Genomic DNA, 18727 nt, shown 5'->3' on the forward strand with positions numbered 1-18727 from the left:
CTTTGTATTCTACAGAAACATTTAGCTCAGTATCTAGCACACAAGTGGGAGCAGAAATCGTGGGACTGGCAAATAAAGGGGCAGATCTGTGCGCGGGCTTCATGGAGCGGAGAAGTCCCGAGAGCTGAAGGGTGGGTTTGAGGTTTCCCAGTCCAGGGACAAAGTTTTCACCCATCAGTGGATAAATTAAAAAAAAAAAAAAAAAGACAATTATGCACATATGCACACATGTGTGTAGAGAAAATCATTGTGAGGCTGCCAACTGTCTTCTCTCAGGAAGGATCCTGAAATCTTGGCTTTCTTTTTCTATTGTTCTGATACGGTAAATTTCATGTTCATCAACTCCAAAAGCCAAGGAAACACTGAACTATAGTCCTGCTCGTCCATCCGATAGTTACTGAACCACAGTTACGGAACCGTCTGCTCGGCGTGCGCGCTGTCTTAGGCGTCGAGGACTCAGCAGTGAAAAGACCCGCCTGGAGGCCTGTATAGTTTAGCAGGGAAGGTCCACATTTCCGAAACAATGACGCCACAGTTTATTGCCGGCGAGGGCCGGGTAAGGAAGAGGACAGGGTGACAGGTATACGGCATAGATGGAAACTGAGGCCCAGGGAAGCGCAAACAACAGGCCTCGGGCACACGGTCTGCTCGTCCTTAACTTGGGAGGCGGGGCCCGTGGGCCGGTGGGGGCGGAGGCAGGGGCAGGGGCGTGCTCCCGGCACCCTCCGGGCCCGACCGCGGCTGTGGGGGAGGGGCGGCACGTGAGCGGGGCGGGGCCGGGCCGAGGGGGCGGGGCGAGACGGAACGCGCGTGTCGGCGGCTGCGTTTCCGGTCGGAGGCCTTTGCGGAGAGCCCCGCGTCCCTAGGGGGCGGCGGCGGCCGTGGAGGCGGCGGAGGCAGCGGGGGGATCCGGAAGTCAACACCATGTCGAGTCTGCACAAGAGCAGGTAAGGGCCGCGGGGGCCGACCCAGCCACACCAGTCCTCGTCAGGCCGCCCCCTCTGCCTTGCAGAGGGGGGCGCAGGTGCGGCCAGGAGTCGGGGACCCCCTCCTCCCGGTAGAGGGTCTCGGGCGCCCACTTTCCAACCTCATTGCATGTGGGCCAGAGAGGGCACGGAGCGGAGGCACCTCTTTTGCTTCCCGGTGTCACCCCATCCCTCTCTCCCTCATCCTGGACCCCGGGTTTCCCTCTTGCCCTCGGGTCTTCCTCATCCAGGGCCTCGATGCCCTGTTCCCCAGCTCCCCATCCCCCACAGCCCCCGTTTTTGTCTCCCCTGTTAATCCTCTGCCCCAGTACCCTCCCCTCCAAATGCTTCCCGTCCCCCTGGCCCGTTTCTTACAAGGCAAGTTGGAGAACCTGGATTCTCCAGTCTCCCCTCCCCCAGGCCAAATCCCGCAGCACCGGCCAAATTTTGCTCACTCTTCAATTTTCCTCCACGACTTGTTCTTTAAACCTTTTGTCCTTGCCTGCGGGTGAGACCAGAGGTCTTCTAATGGTTTTATTTTTGAGCCTGGAGAGCTGCGTGCCAATTACACAGGCCCGTTGTCTAGGGATCATGTTACTCCTGGTTCTTAGGGTTCCTTGAGTTCAGATAGTGGCCCTGTGGGCTGGGTCTGGCCAGCAGGAAGTGCTCAAGAAATGCTAGCTCACTAAATATTAGAAATGTGCTTAATTTCATGATGTTCATTTGAGAACCTCTAGACAAGAATATATTATGTTTCTGGGTTTGGAGGAGCAAGTGCTCTGTAGTTCTGTCGTTCTCACAAAGATGCCTTTGGCCAGGACCTTGACTGAGCTTTGCTCTTTTTCTGTCCTGAAGGGATGGGGGGGGAACAGGTTGAAGACTGGTGATATGAGAGCTTTGGGCTTCAGGAGTGATCACAAAGTCTGTCACGGTGGGGTTTGGGTGTGCTTCACTTGCCTCCCCATCCCGCTTTCTAGGATTGCAGATTTCCACGATGTCCTGAAGGAGCCCACCATCGCCTTGGAAAAGCTTCGGGAACTCAGTTTTAGTGGTAAGTGGTAAGCGGCAGCTCTCCGGGTTCAGGGTTTCCCTAGAGCAACATTGTGTGTGGTTAGAATGGAGGGGAAGGTGCCCAAGGCCACACCTGGTCAGTTCTGGGGGCCAGGCTGCCTCTTGGGGCCTTCTCCAGATTCTGTGACTCTGAAACAACCCTTGACAGCCCTGACCACCAAGGGCATGCCTGTGGGCCCTGGATGTTTCCTGGCGTTTAAGTGGTGCTTGCTGCTTGCCGCTTGCTGAGAGTAACTGGAGAGGGCTGAACGCGGGAGGCTGGAGCGGGAGGAGACTTGAGCCTGGGGCCGCTGCAGTGTCTTCCTCACTCCTCAGCAAACTTCCTGTGTTGTAGAATTTGGTTAGCTGCGGAGCAGTTCCTGGTTCTCTCCCAGGCTTGGGGATCAAAGCTGACTCAGGCGATTGTGAACTTTTGTGAAGGCCTTGAGACCCTGACTCGAGGAGCTGAACTTCAGCAATGTTTGACTTTGCCCTCCCCGGCCTGGTTACCCTTCCTGCACAGAGATTTTTGCTTATCTTTTAAAATACCCTAAGGTGTTGTGTGCAGGTTCTTGTTAACTGCTCGGTCCTTGTGACTTTGTCAGCAAGGAATTCTTGAGTTGCTCTTCTCCTCCCCATACAGATTCTGAGGTGGGGGCATTCGCTCCTGAACGCGGTATTCGGGGTCCTAGAGCAACAGCTGCTTTAGCGAGCTTCCTGACAGTATTGCAGGAGGAGTTTGTTTTTTTGTTCAGGAGTGGTATTAGATCCCGAAGACTTTGAGGGGTCATGGGATGTGTATTTGAAGAATCTACCAGGCCTCGGGGGAGCCATTCCGGGGGAGTGGTTGAGTTTGGGCTGTAGAGTTCACACAGACCTGTGTTTGACTCCTTGGGTGCTCTGTCATTACAGATAGGTTTCTTTATTTGTAAGATGAGGACAACGATGCTAATCTTTCCTATTTACTAGAGTTCTAATGAGGATTAAGTGAAGTAGTGTCCATTAGGCACCAAGCACTTACCATTTATAGCTTAACTTACGTTCCACAAATATCTATGGTAAGCCTTCTGTGTGCTGTGCCCCGTGCTGGGGACGGGGACTCTAAGACACATATGGCTCTTGTCTTTCTGGGGCTTACCCAGTGGTCGAGGTTACAGATGTTAAATATGTACACAAACTATGTTATACAGTCCCGACTGTGATGGACACTATGAAGGAGAAGTCACGGAACCATTATGGTTTGTAACAAGAGATCTGACTTTGACTGGGAAGAGGTGGTGGTGGGTAAACGCTGCTCTGAGGAATGAGAAGGTGTTATCCTCAAAAGAACACAGGGAGCTCTGGGCTGGAGGCAGGGGTCATAGGGAGAAATACACAGGATTAGCATCCAGTCCAGTCATCTTTCTGACAGAAAATGATCCTTGAAGAAGCACTTCTTGCCCACTCCATTCCCTGCCAACTGGCTCTGAGGTGGAGGACTGGGGGGTCCGGGGGCTCTGGCCTGGGGCGTGACTCTTGCCTGCTGTGTCCACAGGCATCCCCTGTGAGGGCGGACTGCGGTGCCTCTGCTGGAAGGTGGGTGTGCCTGGGCTGGGGCGTCCGCTCTGCCAAGAGTCCTTGGGTTCCTGCATGGGCTGCCCCCACCCCGGCCCCTTCTTCTTGTTCTGTGCCTTTCCTTGCTTATTCGCGGAAACTTTTCTGGGAAGTTGTGGGTTTTCTGTTCTTGGCGTTCCCTCCAGGATCGCCTTGGGGATGGAATGCTTTGTAGTGCCAGTGAAGTCCTCTTCTTCCTGGTCCATACAGTGCAGCGGAAGTGATGCTTCATGGGACCAAAAAAAGAGCCATGCTCTACCCGTGGCTTTTAGCTGAGGTGGGAGCCAAAGCCCAGTGTCTGGGTTTCCAGCCTCTTTGAGCACCAGGTTTTATTATCATTTGGAAGAGTCTGTGTGAAGAAAAGCAGTGGAAAGGGCTGGTTTGGGGTAAAGGAGGAGGGAGGCAATGGAGAGCAAAGGGGAGGCTACCCCTAGCCCACGCCTCCATTCGTGGGTTTCAGCCCATCTGGTCTTCTCTGGGCTTTATTAGACGTTTTCCTTGAGGCTGCTCAGCCTCCGTCTACTATCTGGGGTTGAACTGGAGAGTCGCCAGAGCTTTGTTCCTCTCCCTCTGTGCAGATTCTCTTGAACTACCTCCCCTTGGAAAGAGCCTCATGGACCTCCATCCTGGCCAAGCAGAGGTGAGACCATGAGAAAGGGGGATGACAATAGGTCTTGCCTCCTGTTGTTACTTCTCTGATCCAGGCTTCCTGGATGGGACCTTTGGGATCATCCGTCTCTCCTCTTCTCTTCCACAGGGAGCTATATTCTCAGTTCCTGAGGGAAATGATTATCCAGCCTGGCATTGCCAAGGCCAACATGGGTGTGTCCAGGGAGGATGTAACCTTTGAGGACCATGTGAGTAAGGGTGGCTGCAGGGACTGAGGCTGCAGAGTAGGGAGGGGTGCAGGCTTTGGAGCTGGCAGGTCCCCCCAACCCCGGAGGACAGGTGTAGCCAATCTGGGCCCCTCCTTTCTGCGTCGGGCTGCTTGGCCCGTGAAGGCTGTTGTCTCTCCCTTCTGTTTCCCAGGCCCCGGACCCAGTCAGGAATGTAAGTCATAGCTTGGGCTCTGAGTGTGTGCATAGCACTGAGCCTGGTCCTCCGTGTGGGCTCTGTCTCCTTTCCTCCTCACCTCCGTTCCCTGGGGAAGGTTCTGGTTTTATAGTTGAAGAAAGTCAGAGCAGGGCAGGAGTGAGAAGAGACTATCTTCCTGTGGCCTGGAGGAAGCCTCATTCTGTCCTCAAATACCGAGCCCCTCCCCGTGTGCAGGAGGAGGGGATGGATGGACCCAGGCCCATGCTCCGAGGATTAGGATCAGCGATTCAGAGCGTTGGTGAATCAGATTCGAAGAGACCTAGTGATACAACGAGCATTCACTCAGCAAGCGTTGAGCAGCACCTGGTATAGGCAGCGTGGGAGAGCGGCAGCCGCAGACGGAAGGGACGCTCCCTGGCCAGCAGGGGTGTCGTCAGAGCAGACTGCAGGGCTCCCCTTGGAGTTTGGACGTGACGTGGGAGGCTCCCCGCGTCGCTCACAGGCTGTCTCAGAGCCTCAGCGGGGCCTGGGCAGAGGTCTGCCCCCTGACGTCCTAGTGGGACCTGGGACAGAGCAGCTGATTGTCTCCCCACAGCCGCTCAACCCCAGCCCTGACAGCCGGTGGAACACGTACTTCAAGGACAACGAGGTGCTGCTGCAGATCGACAAAGACGTCCGGTAAGCGGGGCCCTGGGGTCAGGGGCTGGCCCTGGGACTGTTGGGGAGTTTCCCAGTCCTGTGCTTTCCGGCCCACGCCCACAGGTGGGTGTTTGAGGAACTGGTGGGTCATCCAGTAGGTGGGTCCAGGCCCCAGCGATGTCGGCCTGTGAATGGGGCTGGCAAGCGAGGCGAGTGCCTGACGCTCTTTCCTCCCTGCCTCAGTGGCATTGGCGCCCCAGGCGTGTATGGGTTCATCTGACCGTTCCTGGAGCAGATACTGAGGCCCTACTATACGGCAGGCTCCGTGCCAAGCTCCGGGTTGAGCATGGAGTCGACAGACATGGTCCCTCTTAGGAGCTTAGAACCTGGTGGGGAGGACGGGAAGACAGCCGTTCAGCAAGACAGATCTTCCGAGTAATTAGCGTCTGTGGTAAATGCTCTGAGGGGAGAGTTCAGGGTGCTTTAAGACTTTGGGGGAAGCCGGGACGCCTGGGTGGCTCCGTTGGTTAAGCATCTGCCTTCGGCTCAGGTCATGATCTCAGGGTCCTGGGATCGAGCCCCGCATCAGGCTCCCTGCTCAGCCGGGAGCCTGCTTCTCCCTCTCCCTCTGCCTGCTGCTCTGCCTACTTGTGCTTTCTCTGTCTGTCTTTTTGTCAAATAAATAAAATCTTAAAAGAAAAAAAAAAAAGACTTTGGGGGAAGCCTTGGGTGAGGTCTCAGGAGTGGGAGGCCTTGGGGAAAGAGGGAGGGAAAGGTCGTGGCTGGGGCAGCTGCCTGCAGGAAGGCCCTGGACAGCCCACGGAAGCACGTCCGAGGAGCAGCGTGAAGGCCAGTGTGCTTGAAGCCACACTACAGGGAGGCAGGGGTTGGACCTTGGACTTGATCCCAAGGACATGGCACAGTCGTGCAAAGGTTTTAAGCATAGGAGTGACAGGGTCAGATGTGTGTTTTTTGAAAAGTTGTGAGCTACAGTGTGTATGTGGGTATGCTTTTCCACTTGGCAGAGAAATGTGGAAACACGCTTGTGCTGTCCTGTGGGGTTGGCGGGTCTGGCAGCGGGCGGGATCTCCCACAAGGCCGCGTGAGGAGCTGGGAGGGAGGCTTGTCTGCAGTGGGGCTGAGTGGTTGGAACCAGGGTTCTGGAGTCTGTTTTCCTGGTTTCAGTTCCGCCTTCAGCGGGTGTTAGCTGTGTCCCCAGGCCCTCGCCACCCTGGGTGCTGCTCCGTCTCTGCTCATTTTGCCCAGGCCCATCTTCAGAAGGCACCCGTGGGCACCCAGCCCAGCGCCGCTCAGCCACGATGCAGAAGGGCTTGTCCCCTGCGTTCTCAGGCTGCTGTTGGGGCAGCCTCTGTCCACAAGGCGTCTTAACAGTTGGGAGTCAAGAACCACGTCTTGAACCTGGTTCTAGAGAAACAGGTTCTGCCTCATGCTGGTAGCGATGGTAGCACGTTGCCCAGTGTTTCTGGAGGGCAAGTTTGCAATGTGCTCTGTGTAAGAAGTCTGGAAAACGTGTCTCCGCTGCCGTACGTACACGAGAAAAGCTTGGTGCCTCAAACTCACCCTGGTTACACCTCAGTTATACCTCAGACCGGAAACCAAACCAAACCAACTCAGTCACGTTCTAGAAACTGTCTCCCACCTTGATTTTTCCTCTGCTTCTGTCTTGGACATCTTCCTGTGTCAGCTGTATATGCTGTCCTGTTGTACAATATGCAGTGTGGCCACTTCAGACCACACTACATTGAACACCTGTGCATATTAGATAATTTTTTAAAGATTTTATTTATTTGGCGCCTGGGTGGCTCAGTCGTTAAGCGACTGCCTTCGGCTCGGGTCATGATCCCAGGGTCCTGGGATCGAGCCCCACATTGGGTTCCCTGCTCCACGGGAAGCCTGCTTCTCCCTCTCCCACTCCCCCTGCTTGTGTTCCCTCTCCCGCTATATCTCTCTCTGTCAAATAAATAAATAAAATCTTAAAAAAAAAAAAAGATTTTATTTATTTGTTAGAGAGCGCATGCGTGCACGCACGCACAAGCAGGGGGAGTGGCAGGCAGAGGAAGATGCAGGCTCCCTGATTAGCAAGGAGCCTGATGTGGGATTAGATCCCAGGACCCTGGGATCATGACCTGAACTGAAGGCAAACACTTAACTGACCGAGTCACCGAGGCATCTCTAGATAAATATTTTTGACATGGAGAGATGTTTGTGGTTTAAGAGAAGGGTTGGATTATAAGACCATAAGGACACTTAAAAAATTTATGTGTGTGTGTATCTATTTGCGGATAACACATAAGAATATGGGTATATTTTTGCGTGTGTGTGTGTATGTGTGCGTATACATATATAATAAGTGTATTGCTCTTTTTTTTTTTAAAGATTTTGTTTATTTGACAGAGAGAGACATAGCGAGAGAGGGAACACAAGCAGGGGGAGTGGGAGGGGGAGAAGCAGGCTTCCCGCTGAGCAGGGAGCCTGATGTGGGGCTCGATCCCAGGACCCTGGGATCACGACCTGAGCCGAAGGCAGACATTTAATGACTGAGCCACCCAGGTGCCCCAGTGTATTGCTCTTTAAAAACTAAACTTCTAAAAATAAAATGTTATTTTTTAAAAAACACAGAAAAAATGCCTTTTGGGATACTGGAGCACACCCCGCAGTAGGGTGCTGATGGAATTTCCCAAACCTCCACCCTGAGTAACAGAACTCTCCCCTCTTCCCTCTTGACAGGAGGTTGTGCCCAGACATATCTTTCTTCCAGAGAGCAACTGAGTACCCCTGCCTCCTTATCCTGGACCCCCAGAATGAGTTTGAGACCCTTCGAAAGCGGGTGGAACAGACAACACTGAAATCCCAGACAGTGGCCCGGAACCGGAGTGGGGTCACAAATGTGAGAGCCAACCTGGGGGCCCCAGGGACTCCCCGCGACAGCCTTTTCCTCCATGCTTCCCGTGGAGCCCTGGCCACTGGCCGTCGGGCCTGTGACCATCTGCCCTGGCAGTTACCCACAGCAACTTTGGGTAACATGGTTCTGCCAGTTCCGCCTCTGGGACTCTTTCTGCAAGTCAGGTGTCAAAAGCTGGGTGTAAGGGGTGCTGGGGGAGGGCCCTGCTGTGCGGTAAAGAAGCAGCGGAGGAGATGGCTCTTGAAAAAGTAATTACACATTGATGGGAAAGTGTGGTGGGAGCAGTGATGGTGGTGGGGAGCTGATTGGGCCTGGGTGTCCAGGAAAGCTTCCCTGAGGAGGTGACGTTTAAGCCGAGCATCCAAGAACTAGGAGGAAAGCTCATTCCGGGTGGAGAGGAAGGTATAGTGGAGGCTTCAGGCAGGAGAGAGTGTGGTGCGCTCAGGGAATAGTGGGGTCCAGCCTGGCTAGGGGCGGGGCTCCTGGAGGATGCTGGCAAGATCAGTGGTGGTGAGGCTGCCTGGGGCCTTTGTCCTGAGGGCTGGGGAGCCTTGCAGCATTCTAGGCAGGCCAGTAACATGATTCGGGTCTGCCTTTGTAAAGAATTGCTGTGATCCCTGTGGGGCTGTTGATCGGGGAGTAGAATGGAGGTTGGGAGGCAGCTGCCTTGTCCAGGCAAAGGCGGGTGAGGGTCAGGGTAGAATGGGGGGTGGGTAGAGCTGAGAGACTTAGGAGCTAGAATTTTTTTTTTTTTTAAGATTGTATTTTTTTAAGGAATCTCTACACCCAGTGTGGTACTCAAATTTACAACCCTGAGATCAAGAATCACATGCCCTGCTGACTGAGCCAGGCAGGTGCCCCAGGAGCTAGAACTGATGGGACCTGTGCTGGCCAAGTCATGCTGAGCATTTGAATCCCATTCTTCTAGCAGATTCCGTAACTCTGAGAAGCTGCCTGTAGCCAGATGAAGCATATTACCTTATTCCTTAATTTACACCTATGCTTTGGTATGTGGAACTCTCAACTTGTTCCTCAAAACTTTCCATTGTCCTCCAACAGTGGAAAAACTCTTCTCTGTAATCTCCAACAAGCTAGTGACAGATAACATTGCAGAAGCTTTTGTCCCCCCAAGTAGAATGAGTGATGAGGTCTCTGTGTCTCTAGGAGAGCAGCCATTTTCTGCTACGGGGTGACGGGCAGTTACAGCTGGTCCCAGGTGCCCTGTGCCTAGGACAGAGTTGCGTGGGCCGGAGAGCGCAGAACGCTTGGTTTTGTGGGCAGCTCTTTTACTGCTGATATTCTGGCTACAGGGCAAGGTGGGGACCTGACTTCATTCATTTCACTATAGTAATTGGGGTCTGAGAGCCAAGCTCTTAGCCACTTTCGGTATCGATCTGGTCCTGGTGGCAGAGAACCTGACCAGAGGCTTCATTCGTGGACCTCAGGGCCTGTGGTTGGACAGTTCAAGTTGAACACCCATCTGACTTTGGGGCAGTAATACCAGCTCACCTTTCTGGGCCTCTGTCTCCTCTTCTATAAACTGGGCATAATCATTTCTATCCTCCTGGCTTTTGAATTGCCAAGAGGATGAAATGAGGTCGTGACTGCAGATTTTTGGAAGGCTGGAAAGCACTTCTCTGAGGTCTTGGCCTCAGGCTCTGGAGTCAGCCAGTCTGAGTTCGAGTCCTAGTGCCACCATGTGATGCGAGCCTTGATGAGTGACCTAACATTCCTTTTTTTTTTTTTTTTTTTTAAGATTTTACTTACTTATTTGAGAGAGGGAGAGTGAGAGAGAAAGAGAGCATGGAGCAGGGGGAGGGGCAAAGGGAGAGGGAACAGCAGACTCTCAGGACCCTGAGATCATGACCTGAGCCAAAGTCAGATGCTTCACCGACTGAGCCACCCAGGTGCCCCGAGTGACCTAACATTTCTGAGCCTCAGTTTCCTCATCCTGAAAATAACGTTGAGCAGATATTGTAGATTGTACAGAGGATTTAATGGCGGAATTCTTGTAGAGCACCGTCCTGCACTTAGAAAGCTCTCAGTAAACGTTGGTGATGTGTGAGTGCACGTGTACACACGTGTGTATGATGGGAGCCGGACTTTGTCTTCAGGACCCCGTGTTCCCGGATGGCAGCAGACGCTGTCCCTGTCTGCGCTGGCCAGTAGCTCTCTCACTGGGAACCCCAGGCACCTGACTCTTCGCAGAGCCCCTGAGGCTTCTGCTGGCACCCCTGTTGGAGACCTCGGCTCTGGTGCATGAAGATCCCCCCTTAGCAGGGATCCTCTTATATTTATCTCCCAACTTTTTTTTTTTTTTAAGATTTATTTTAGAGAGAGAGCGAGAGACAGAGAGTATGTGCATGCGTTCAGGGGAGGTACAGAGGAAGAGGAAGAGAATCTCAAGCAGACTCCCTGCTTAGCACGGAGCCTGATGCGGGGCTGGATCCCACAACCCTGAGATCATGACCTGAGCTGAAACCAAGAATTGGATGCTTAACCGACTGAGCCACCCAGGCTCCCCCCCCCCAACTTTTTCTTAATGAAAAATTTGAGGGGCGCCTGGCTGGCTCAGTTGGTGGAGCATGTGACTCCTGATCTCAGGGTTGTGAATTCGAGCCCCTCACTGGGTGTAGAGATGACGTAAATAAATGAAACTTAAAAAAAAAAGAGAATCTGAAACTTTCAGAAAAGTTGAAAGAAGAGTACAATGCCCAACTATATACTTTCCACCTAAATTCAACAGTTGTTAACTTTTTGCCGGATTTGTGCGTATATTCTATATAGATAGAGTAAGTTGCACATGCCCTGACCCTCACCCCCAGGTAGTTCAGCAGGCGTCTCCTGGGAATGAGGACATCCTCCTCACCACCATCACATCTACAAAGATTAACAATAATTCCATACTAACACCCAATATCCAGTCCATGATCAGATGTCCTCTGTGGTGCTGAGAACATTTTTGTTGTTTGACTTCCCAACCAGGACCCAGTCAAGGTGTATGTGTTGCACTGGGACGTTATGTTTCTGTAGTCTTCTGATCTGGAGGCAGCCTCCACTCTCCCCCCAACCATAGTATTTGACTTTTTGAAGAGTCTGGGCCAGTTGTCTGTTTTTGACATATTTAAAGGTTTGTTCTTGGTTTTTTTGTTTTGTTTTTGTTTTTGATTTACTTAGAGAGTGCAAGCACGTCGCGTGAGCGAGTCGGGGGAGGGGCAGAAGGAGAAGGAGACAAGCAGACGCCCCGCTGTGCAGGAGTCTGACCCACAGCCGATGCAGGGCTTGATCCAGGACCCCGAGATCATGACCTGAGCCGAAATCCAGAGTTGTATGGTTAACCAACTGAGCCCCGCAGGCGCCCCTATTTAAAGGTTTTTTAAAAAAGTAAAGTATGGGGCCCCTGGGTGGCTCAGTCGGTTAAGCGTCTGCCTTTGGCTCAGGTCATGATCTCAGCGTCCTGGGATCGAGCCCTGCATCGGGCTCTCTGTTCAGCGGCGAGTCTGCTTCTCCCTCTGCCTCTGTGATCCCTCTCCCTCTGTGGTTGCTTTCGTTCTCTCTCAAATAAAGAAATAAAATTTAAAAAAATAAATAAAATAAATAAAGTATAACTTACATGCAGTAAAATGCACAGATCTTAAGTATACAACGGGATGAACTTTTTCTTACGTATATACCTTGTAACTGCCAACCCAATCAGGACGCTGAACATTTCCATCATCCAGAATGTTCCTTAATGTCCCTTCCCAGTCAGTATGCCCTCACCTCAGAGGTAAGCATTGTTGTAGCTTTTATCACCATAAATTAGACTTTAGTCCAACTGTCTTGTGGAATATCCCACATTCTGGATTTGTCTGCTCATTTCTCCTCATGGTCTTGGACACGTTCCACTTTGCTATGTATTTCACATAAGCTGGAAGTTGAGTCTAGGCTGAATGGCAAAACATTTCTGGTGAGAACACATTATCTGTCATGCCACCCACCTTACCGGCTCCTCTCCTCCCGCAGATGAGCTCCCCACACAAGAACTCTGCGCCGTCATCCCTGAATGAGTATGAGTTGCTGCCCAACGGCTGCGAGGCCCATTGGGAGGTGGTGGAGCGCATCCTGTTCATCTACGCCAAGCTCAACCCTGGCATCGCTTACGTGCAGGGCATGAATGAGATCGTGGGGCCCCTCTATTATACCTTCGCCACCGACCCCAACAGCGAATGGAAAGGTAAAAGGGCTCTTGGCTGCCCACATCCCTCATGTGGCTCCCTAGAAAAATGGACCAAGGAAAGCCAGGATGATGGGCCTTATCAGGCTGTGCAACTCACTTCCCTTCTCTGGGCCTCCATCTCCCCTCCGTCAGATGTGAGGAGTTGACCTGGATGGTCTCTGAGATCCTTTGCAGCTCAGGCTTTCTAGAATGTTGGAAGCTTACTGATCTCAGTATTTGTAACTGAAATTGTGGTAGAGGAGATGAGATGTACATATAGGAAGCTGAATGATTGACAAGGAATTAAATAATGATTGGAAAGATGTCATCAGCAGAGCATGTGATAGTTGCTAAGCGAAAGTAGTGTTGCCAGAAGACATGAGACGACATGATGTCCTTAGTTTGGGGGTGGAGCATGGTCAAGGAGAGAGGAGGGCCTGAGCCTGACCAGAAGGGTGGGTGGCCTAGAGAGGCTCAGAGGTAAAGAGGGAAGCTACCACGTTCGTGAGAGATGGGGTGGGACTCGGGCGAGCATCAGTTCCCTTGCAGCTGCCTTCCCCCTGCCCCTGTCGCCCAGAGCACGCTGAGGCAGACACCTTTTTCTGCTTCACCAACCTCATGGCTGAGATCCGGGACAACTTCATCAAGAGCCTGGACGACTCACAATGTGGTATCACTTACAAGATGGAAAAGGTGTACTCTACCTTGAAGGACAAGGACATGGAACTCTACCTGAAACTGGTGAGGAGCACCAGGACCCCTGGGCCAAGGCAGACAGACAGGAAGGGGCACAGGCAGGGGGCCTCCTGAGCACCCCAGGCCCAGGGCAAGGTCTGGCATGAGTCTGGGGATGGAAAGTGGCCGCTCCCGCTGGGGAGTGCTGGCCCAAGCTCTGTGGTGCGGCTGGGAGACTGAGGCAGCCGTTGACGTGGGAGCTTAGCAGGCTGGGCGTGAAGAGGAAGTTGGTAGGCTGCCCGTTGTGTGCCAGGCACGGCGCAGGGTGTTTACCATACGCTGAAGGACTTGAGCCTGGTAGTAGTCCTCTGAGAAAAAAATACGAACATCGTTTTTAAAAATGAAAAATGATCTTAAAAGTTAATGGAGTGGCATTCCCTATTTCAGAAAACAGTTTTGTGAAGAGAAACTCTATGTATAAACAAAAATCGTTTGAACAAAAAAATACATATAAACAGGTCTTTTTAAACAGATACAGAATTATGTTTTTGCTCTTTTGTCACAGTTTTTCAGTTAACATTCACTGGGGCTGACCAGAGGGCTCATCTCTGGGGAATGACGGCCCTGTAAGGCTGCGGTGTGGAGGAAATAAATGATCTATTTCACATGCTAAGCACAAGGCCAGGCTTATTAGTAAGTGCCCGATAATGGGTCTGTCTGCCTCTAAATCCAAGGTTATAATCCGTACCCTATTTTAAAAGAATTAGAGCCATCGTTTGTAAATCTAGAGAGCTTACATAAAAGCTTGGACTTCTGGCTTCTCTTGCAAAATTGGAAGAGCTGGCGGCACTGGCTGGCGGCTGCCCCTTGGCCGGCCCCAGTGCCCTTGCCCACTCAGCGTGCCTGGCACGGACACATGCGGCCGGTGTGATAGGCCGCGTCGCCCTGCGTGGCAACCGAGCACCCCACCCCACGCCTCTGTCTCCCCAGCAAGAGCAGAACATCAAGCCCCAGTTCTTCGCCTTCCGCTGGCTGACACTGCTGCTGTCCCAGGAGTTCTTGCTGCCCGACGTCATCCGTATCTGGGATTCCCTCTTCGCCGACGACAACCGTTTCGACTTCCTCCTCCTGGTCTGCTGCGCCATGCTCATGTGAGTGTGACCGCCAGCAGAGGGGTGGGCGGGGGCTGCCCTCATGAGGAGTGAGCCACTGCAGGTGGGGAGGAGGGAGCGGGAAGGGGCCCGCTGGGCCTGCAGTCTGCGGCCCCGGGGTTCCAGCACCTTCGCTGCTTGTTTTCCTCAGACTGATCCGGGAGCAGTTGCTGGAAGGGGACTTTACCATAAACATGCGGCTCCTGCAGGTAATGGGGTTTGGAGCGGCGAGCCCCGTCTTTAGCCATGAGGCACATACTTACCAGGCAGCCACCCACGCCAGCTGCTGTGACAAGCTGGGGTCAGGGACCTTGAGACATAAGCGTGCAGACGCCTGACGTGGATCTGGTTTGGGTTTGGGTTTGAATCCCACTTCTGCCACTTGAGTGTGGTGTCGCCTTGAGTGAACGACTCGGCGTCTCTGGACCAGACGCTCTATAGGAGTTCATCGTAGCTGGGACATAGCGGCGCCTCGTCCATCGTAGCGCTTGGTGCAAGGGCTTGGACTTGGGGGAGGATAGGGGGGCATAATGGTTGAGAAGTGGGCGCAAAAGCGGCTCTGGGTGCCACTGTGCTAATTGCGTGACCCAAGCCAAGTGACAACCTTTCTAGGCCTCGCTTTCTTCAGTGCCTGGCCTGGGGTTGGTTTTCAGTAATCGGATTGACCAGGTCTGTAAAAGAGGCCTAGTCACAGTCTCTTTCTCCTCAGACTGATGAGGTGACCCAGTGAACTAGTGCATGAGCAACGTCTGGCCCACTCTCAGGCTCGTTATGAACGGCACTTGGGTTTGAGGGCAGGAGAGAGATGGGGGGAGGGTGGTCCTGGTCCTGGGGAAGGGGCTGTGATACTTTTTGGTGCTGGTTGGGTTGGGTCAGTTAGGGCTGCAGTGGTTTGGGCAGAATGGGGCATCTGGTAGCCTGTGGTCCCTGTCCCCGAGGCCCAGGGCCCAGCATGGTGACAGGGCCCAGTGGGAAGGGCATGGGTGTGGCAGAGGTGGTGAAGGGTGAGCTGACTTCAAAGGCATATTGTTGACTCTTCTCATATCTAGGATTACCCCATCACAGATGTGTGCCAGATCCTACAGAAAGCCAAGGAACTCCAAGACTCAAAGTAGCCTGCTGGCAAGAGGCCCAGTTTGGGAGAGAAGACACTGACCCCTGTACCCTGGCTTCTGGGACACACAAGGGCCTCTGGGATCCCAGCCAGCCCGAGGGGAAGCTGCAGGACCGGCCCGCTCCAGGCCGCCTCATCTGGCTCCCTCACCCTAGGCCGCTCCCGCTGGGGGCACACTGTGCCATGCTCCTTTCTGACCACCCAGCCCTGGCTCCCTCCCTGCTCTTCGACCCGGAGGCCTTTTGCCCAGGCTGCCGAGCAAGGCTGGAGCTCATGAGGTAGTTTCTTGGGGCTGAGGCACACTGGGGGCACTGGGGGCCAGCAAGGGTCCTTCCCTGCCTCTGCTGCTCCCTTCCCCCGCCCCTGCTCGGGTCTTCTGGGCTCTGGTTGCAGGAGGTGCTTGGCAAATGAGCCAGTACCACTTCTTCTGGGGCTTGGTGCTTCGGCTTCTCCATGGGGAAGGTGACACTGTGAAGGAGCTAAGAAGCTGCCAGGCCCAGGTCACACCTTCTGTCCCTCTCCCACTGAGTGTGTTTCTGTCTGTAGTCATGGGTGGGTGTGTCTGTGTGTCCTCATCCCCCAGGTATCTGCTGCTCCTCTGTGGGTGTCGGGCAGTGTGTGTGTGAGGGGAGTGGGGGTATCTTTGCTCCTTCGAGGTCTGTCTTCTCTGTCCCCTTCCCCTCACAGAGTGTGTGTGACTGTCTCGCTCTGTCTGCCCCTCTCTCCATTTCCCTCTGCCCTTCTCTCTTGGGGTGCCTTATCCCCAGCCTCTTCCCCCTCCTGCTCCCCTCCATTCCATGAACCCCAGAGACAGAATGAGGAGTCTGGCGAAGTCCCTGGGGGCCAACTTTTGAGGCCTGTTCCCATCCCCAGCCCTAGGTCCCCGGGTCCCACAGACTGGGAGGGAGGCCGTAGTGCCTCCCTAGAGGGCCCTGAATCCGCTCCCGACAGAAATCTTGGGAACCAAAAGCTGCTGAGAGATGATGGCCTACAAGGCTTTGGGCCCCTTACCCTCCTTTCTGCCCAGGGTTGGAAGAAGGAGACGAGGGAGAGCTGAGTCTTCCAGAGATTCCCCCTAAAGGCCCTTGTTTCCCGAAGGAAAAGGACACAAAAGTGGTACTGTGCCGGGGGTTGGGATCCAAGTGCTTCAGAAGAGTAGTCCTTCCCGTGGCTTCCAGGTTCCGGCCCAGGGTGGTGAGGCCCATAAAGGGCAGGTGGGGCCAGCGGGAGCCTCCCTGGGCCAGGGGTGGCTGAGCTTAACAGCCCTGGATCCTGTCGGTGCCAAAAAAGGCGTGTCTCCCCCAAGCAGGGTGAAGGAGCTGCTGGCCCTTCCCTGGTCACCTGCTTGGGCTCTTCCCAGGATTTGGGGCAGGGGTACTCTGGGCGGAAGCAACTGGCTTCTCTTGCCACTGGGCTGTGCAAGGAGTGGGCTTATTTTGACCAAGCCCTTCCTCCTCTTGTGAGGAGGCAGGTGGTTTGGGTCTGGAAGGCTGGGCAATGTAGCAGGGGGTCCTCAGCCTCTCCTCAGACTGGCCAGCGGTGGCCCTCTTATCCCCACCGCCTTCCCGAGTCAGGCATCCAGGACTTCGTGCTGCCCGCCCAGGCCTGGCTGTGGGCTGGGAAGAGCTGCCCGCCAGTGGCTCCTATCCCAGCTGTACCTTGGCTGCTGCTGGGATGTTATGCACATGCCTTTTTGCCGCCTCCTCTCCCAACACACAGTATTTGGGAGATTTTCTACTATTTATTCAGACCCCTGGTTATTTATTGCAGACTGGCTAATGCTTGACTTGGAGGTGAAGGGTGGGGCCAGGAGGGTAAAAAGCAGTTGGAGACAGTCTTCCTGTCTTTGCAAGGTCAGAGTCTGCATCCTCTCCCCCTGCCTCTGGGACCTTCCTGATTTTCCAGCAGTTCCTGGCTGGGAGGGCTGTGAGCTCTGTACTGGAATTGAGGGTAAGGGATGGGGGAGGGCTGCTGTTGAGAGGGCTGGTATCGTCTCTGGACCACAAGACCCCAGCATGGCACAGAGACACACTTCCAGCAGCCTGGCTCGGCCTCTTCCCAGAACTTGTCAGCTGGTGGTTCATTCCCAACTTTGACCCCTTCACAGCCTGAGGCTTGGGCCCCAGCCTGGGCCCCAGCAGACTCTGCCCAGGACACCTGATGCATTCCCTCTTGCCTGTCCCCCCTGCCTTCCCTCCTGGGGCCGTACTACTTGAATCACTGCGTCTGATTCGCCTCAGTGGCAGGCTTAGGTCCAGTGCTCTCTCCTTGACTTTGGGATGAGGGTCAAGAGCACAGGGACCCTGTGCAGATTAGGCTGCGCTCCCTAGTGGGATACTGCCTGGGGAAAGGGCAGGCCCTTGGTGATTCCCCCTTCCCAGACTCTCCAGAGAGGTGCCCTGAGAGCCAGAGTGCCTGAGGCTTCCCTATTGGGAAGCTGCCCCCAGGACTTTGGACACTTACAGATTGGGCTATATGAACTCAGCAGGTCTCACTCCGGGGTCAGGATGTGAGTCTGCTTTTGTTCTTTTCATCAGTTTTATTCCTTGAATCAGTGCTGTTGATGACAAGTTGTCTTTAATAAATCATGTGTTCTTTGCAATGGGCATTGGTGCTGTGATGGGCTGAAACCTTTGAGACCTTGGAGAAGGAAAAGCCTGAGCAGGGTTGGAGTCAGGAGACTCAGAGTGGGCAAAGAAAAAGGCTGGGAAATTCTTGTTGGAAGAGTCTATTCAAGTCTTCTCATTCAACCACTGCGATTTGCAGCTGGAGGGCAAGGGCCAGTGGGCTAGGGAAGGAGGTACTATGCCACTTGATTACACAGCAAGTTATTTTTGAGATTGACAAAACTTCAAATAAAATCCGTACTACTCACAGTCTAGAGAAAATCACTGAGAATATGTTGTTAGTCTTTGCTACATCGTTGTCATTTTCTTGATACACTTTTGTGTACTGTCTCCCCCCTCAGGTTAGGTGGTAAGCAAGTTGCTGTATGATGTTAAAAATACATTTACGGGCTATATAGTATTCTCATATGCTAAAAATGTCTAAATCCAGCCCCTATCTTGGAATAGTTTGCTTATTTCAGCCTCCGTTATAAGTAATACCGTGGGGAAGCTTTCGTGTTTAAAATCCTTGCATTCCCGATTCATTTCCCCAGCTCAGTCCTCTAAGTAGGTTGAAAGGTATGAACCTTTTTAAGGCATTTATACGTACTGCCAAACTGCCTTCTAGAATCGTGCCAGTTTCTGTCCCATCCAGCCGTTAGCATCAGCCGCCTGCATCCCTGTCCTCTTGCCCGGTGTTAAAATATCTACCAACGTCCTACAACTTTCGACTTAGGTGTAATGGTTAGAAGGGTAGATTTTGGTGTCAGGCAGACCT

General features: G+C 53.4%; 1 protein-coding gene across 3 annotated transcripts; it reads left to right on the plus strand.

The window, feature by feature from the left end:
• Positions 1-415: 415 nt before the first annotated feature.
• Positions 416-17945, plus strand: TBC1D13 (TBC1 domain family member 13). Of its 3 annotated transcripts, none has more exons than XM_078061869.1 (12): positions 416-556; positions 1943-2016; positions 3550-3590; positions 4187-4248; positions 4366-4465; positions 5239-5321; positions 8031-8190; positions 12211-12421; positions 12981-13144; positions 14069-14229; positions 14381-14438; positions 15279-17945. In XM_078061869.1, exons 5-12 carry the CDS (start codon positions 4394-4396, stop codon positions 15342-15344), a joined length of 975 nt encoding a protein of 324 aa, XP_077917995.1. In that variant the 5' UTR covers positions 416-556; positions 1943-2016; positions 3550-3590; positions 4187-4248; positions 4366-4393; the 3' UTR covers positions 15345-17945. The 3 variants fall into 3 exon arrangements, with proteins under 3 accessions (XP_077917995.1, XP_035925094.1, XP_035925096.1); XM_036069201.2 differs by lacking the exon at positions 416-556 and adding an exon at positions 808-947; XM_036069203.2 differs by lacking the exons at positions 416-556; positions 3550-3590 and adding an exon at positions 866-947.
• Positions 17946-18727: the final 782 nt, after the last annotated feature.

Source organism: Halichoerus grypus, chromosome 14 (genome assembly GCF_964656455.1).
Source record: "Halichoerus grypus chromosome 14, mHalGry1.hap1.1, whole genome shotgun sequence".
In the NCBI taxonomy this organism is placed as follows: domain Eukaryota; kingdom Metazoa; phylum Chordata; class Mammalia; order Carnivora; family Phocidae; genus Halichoerus; species Halichoerus grypus.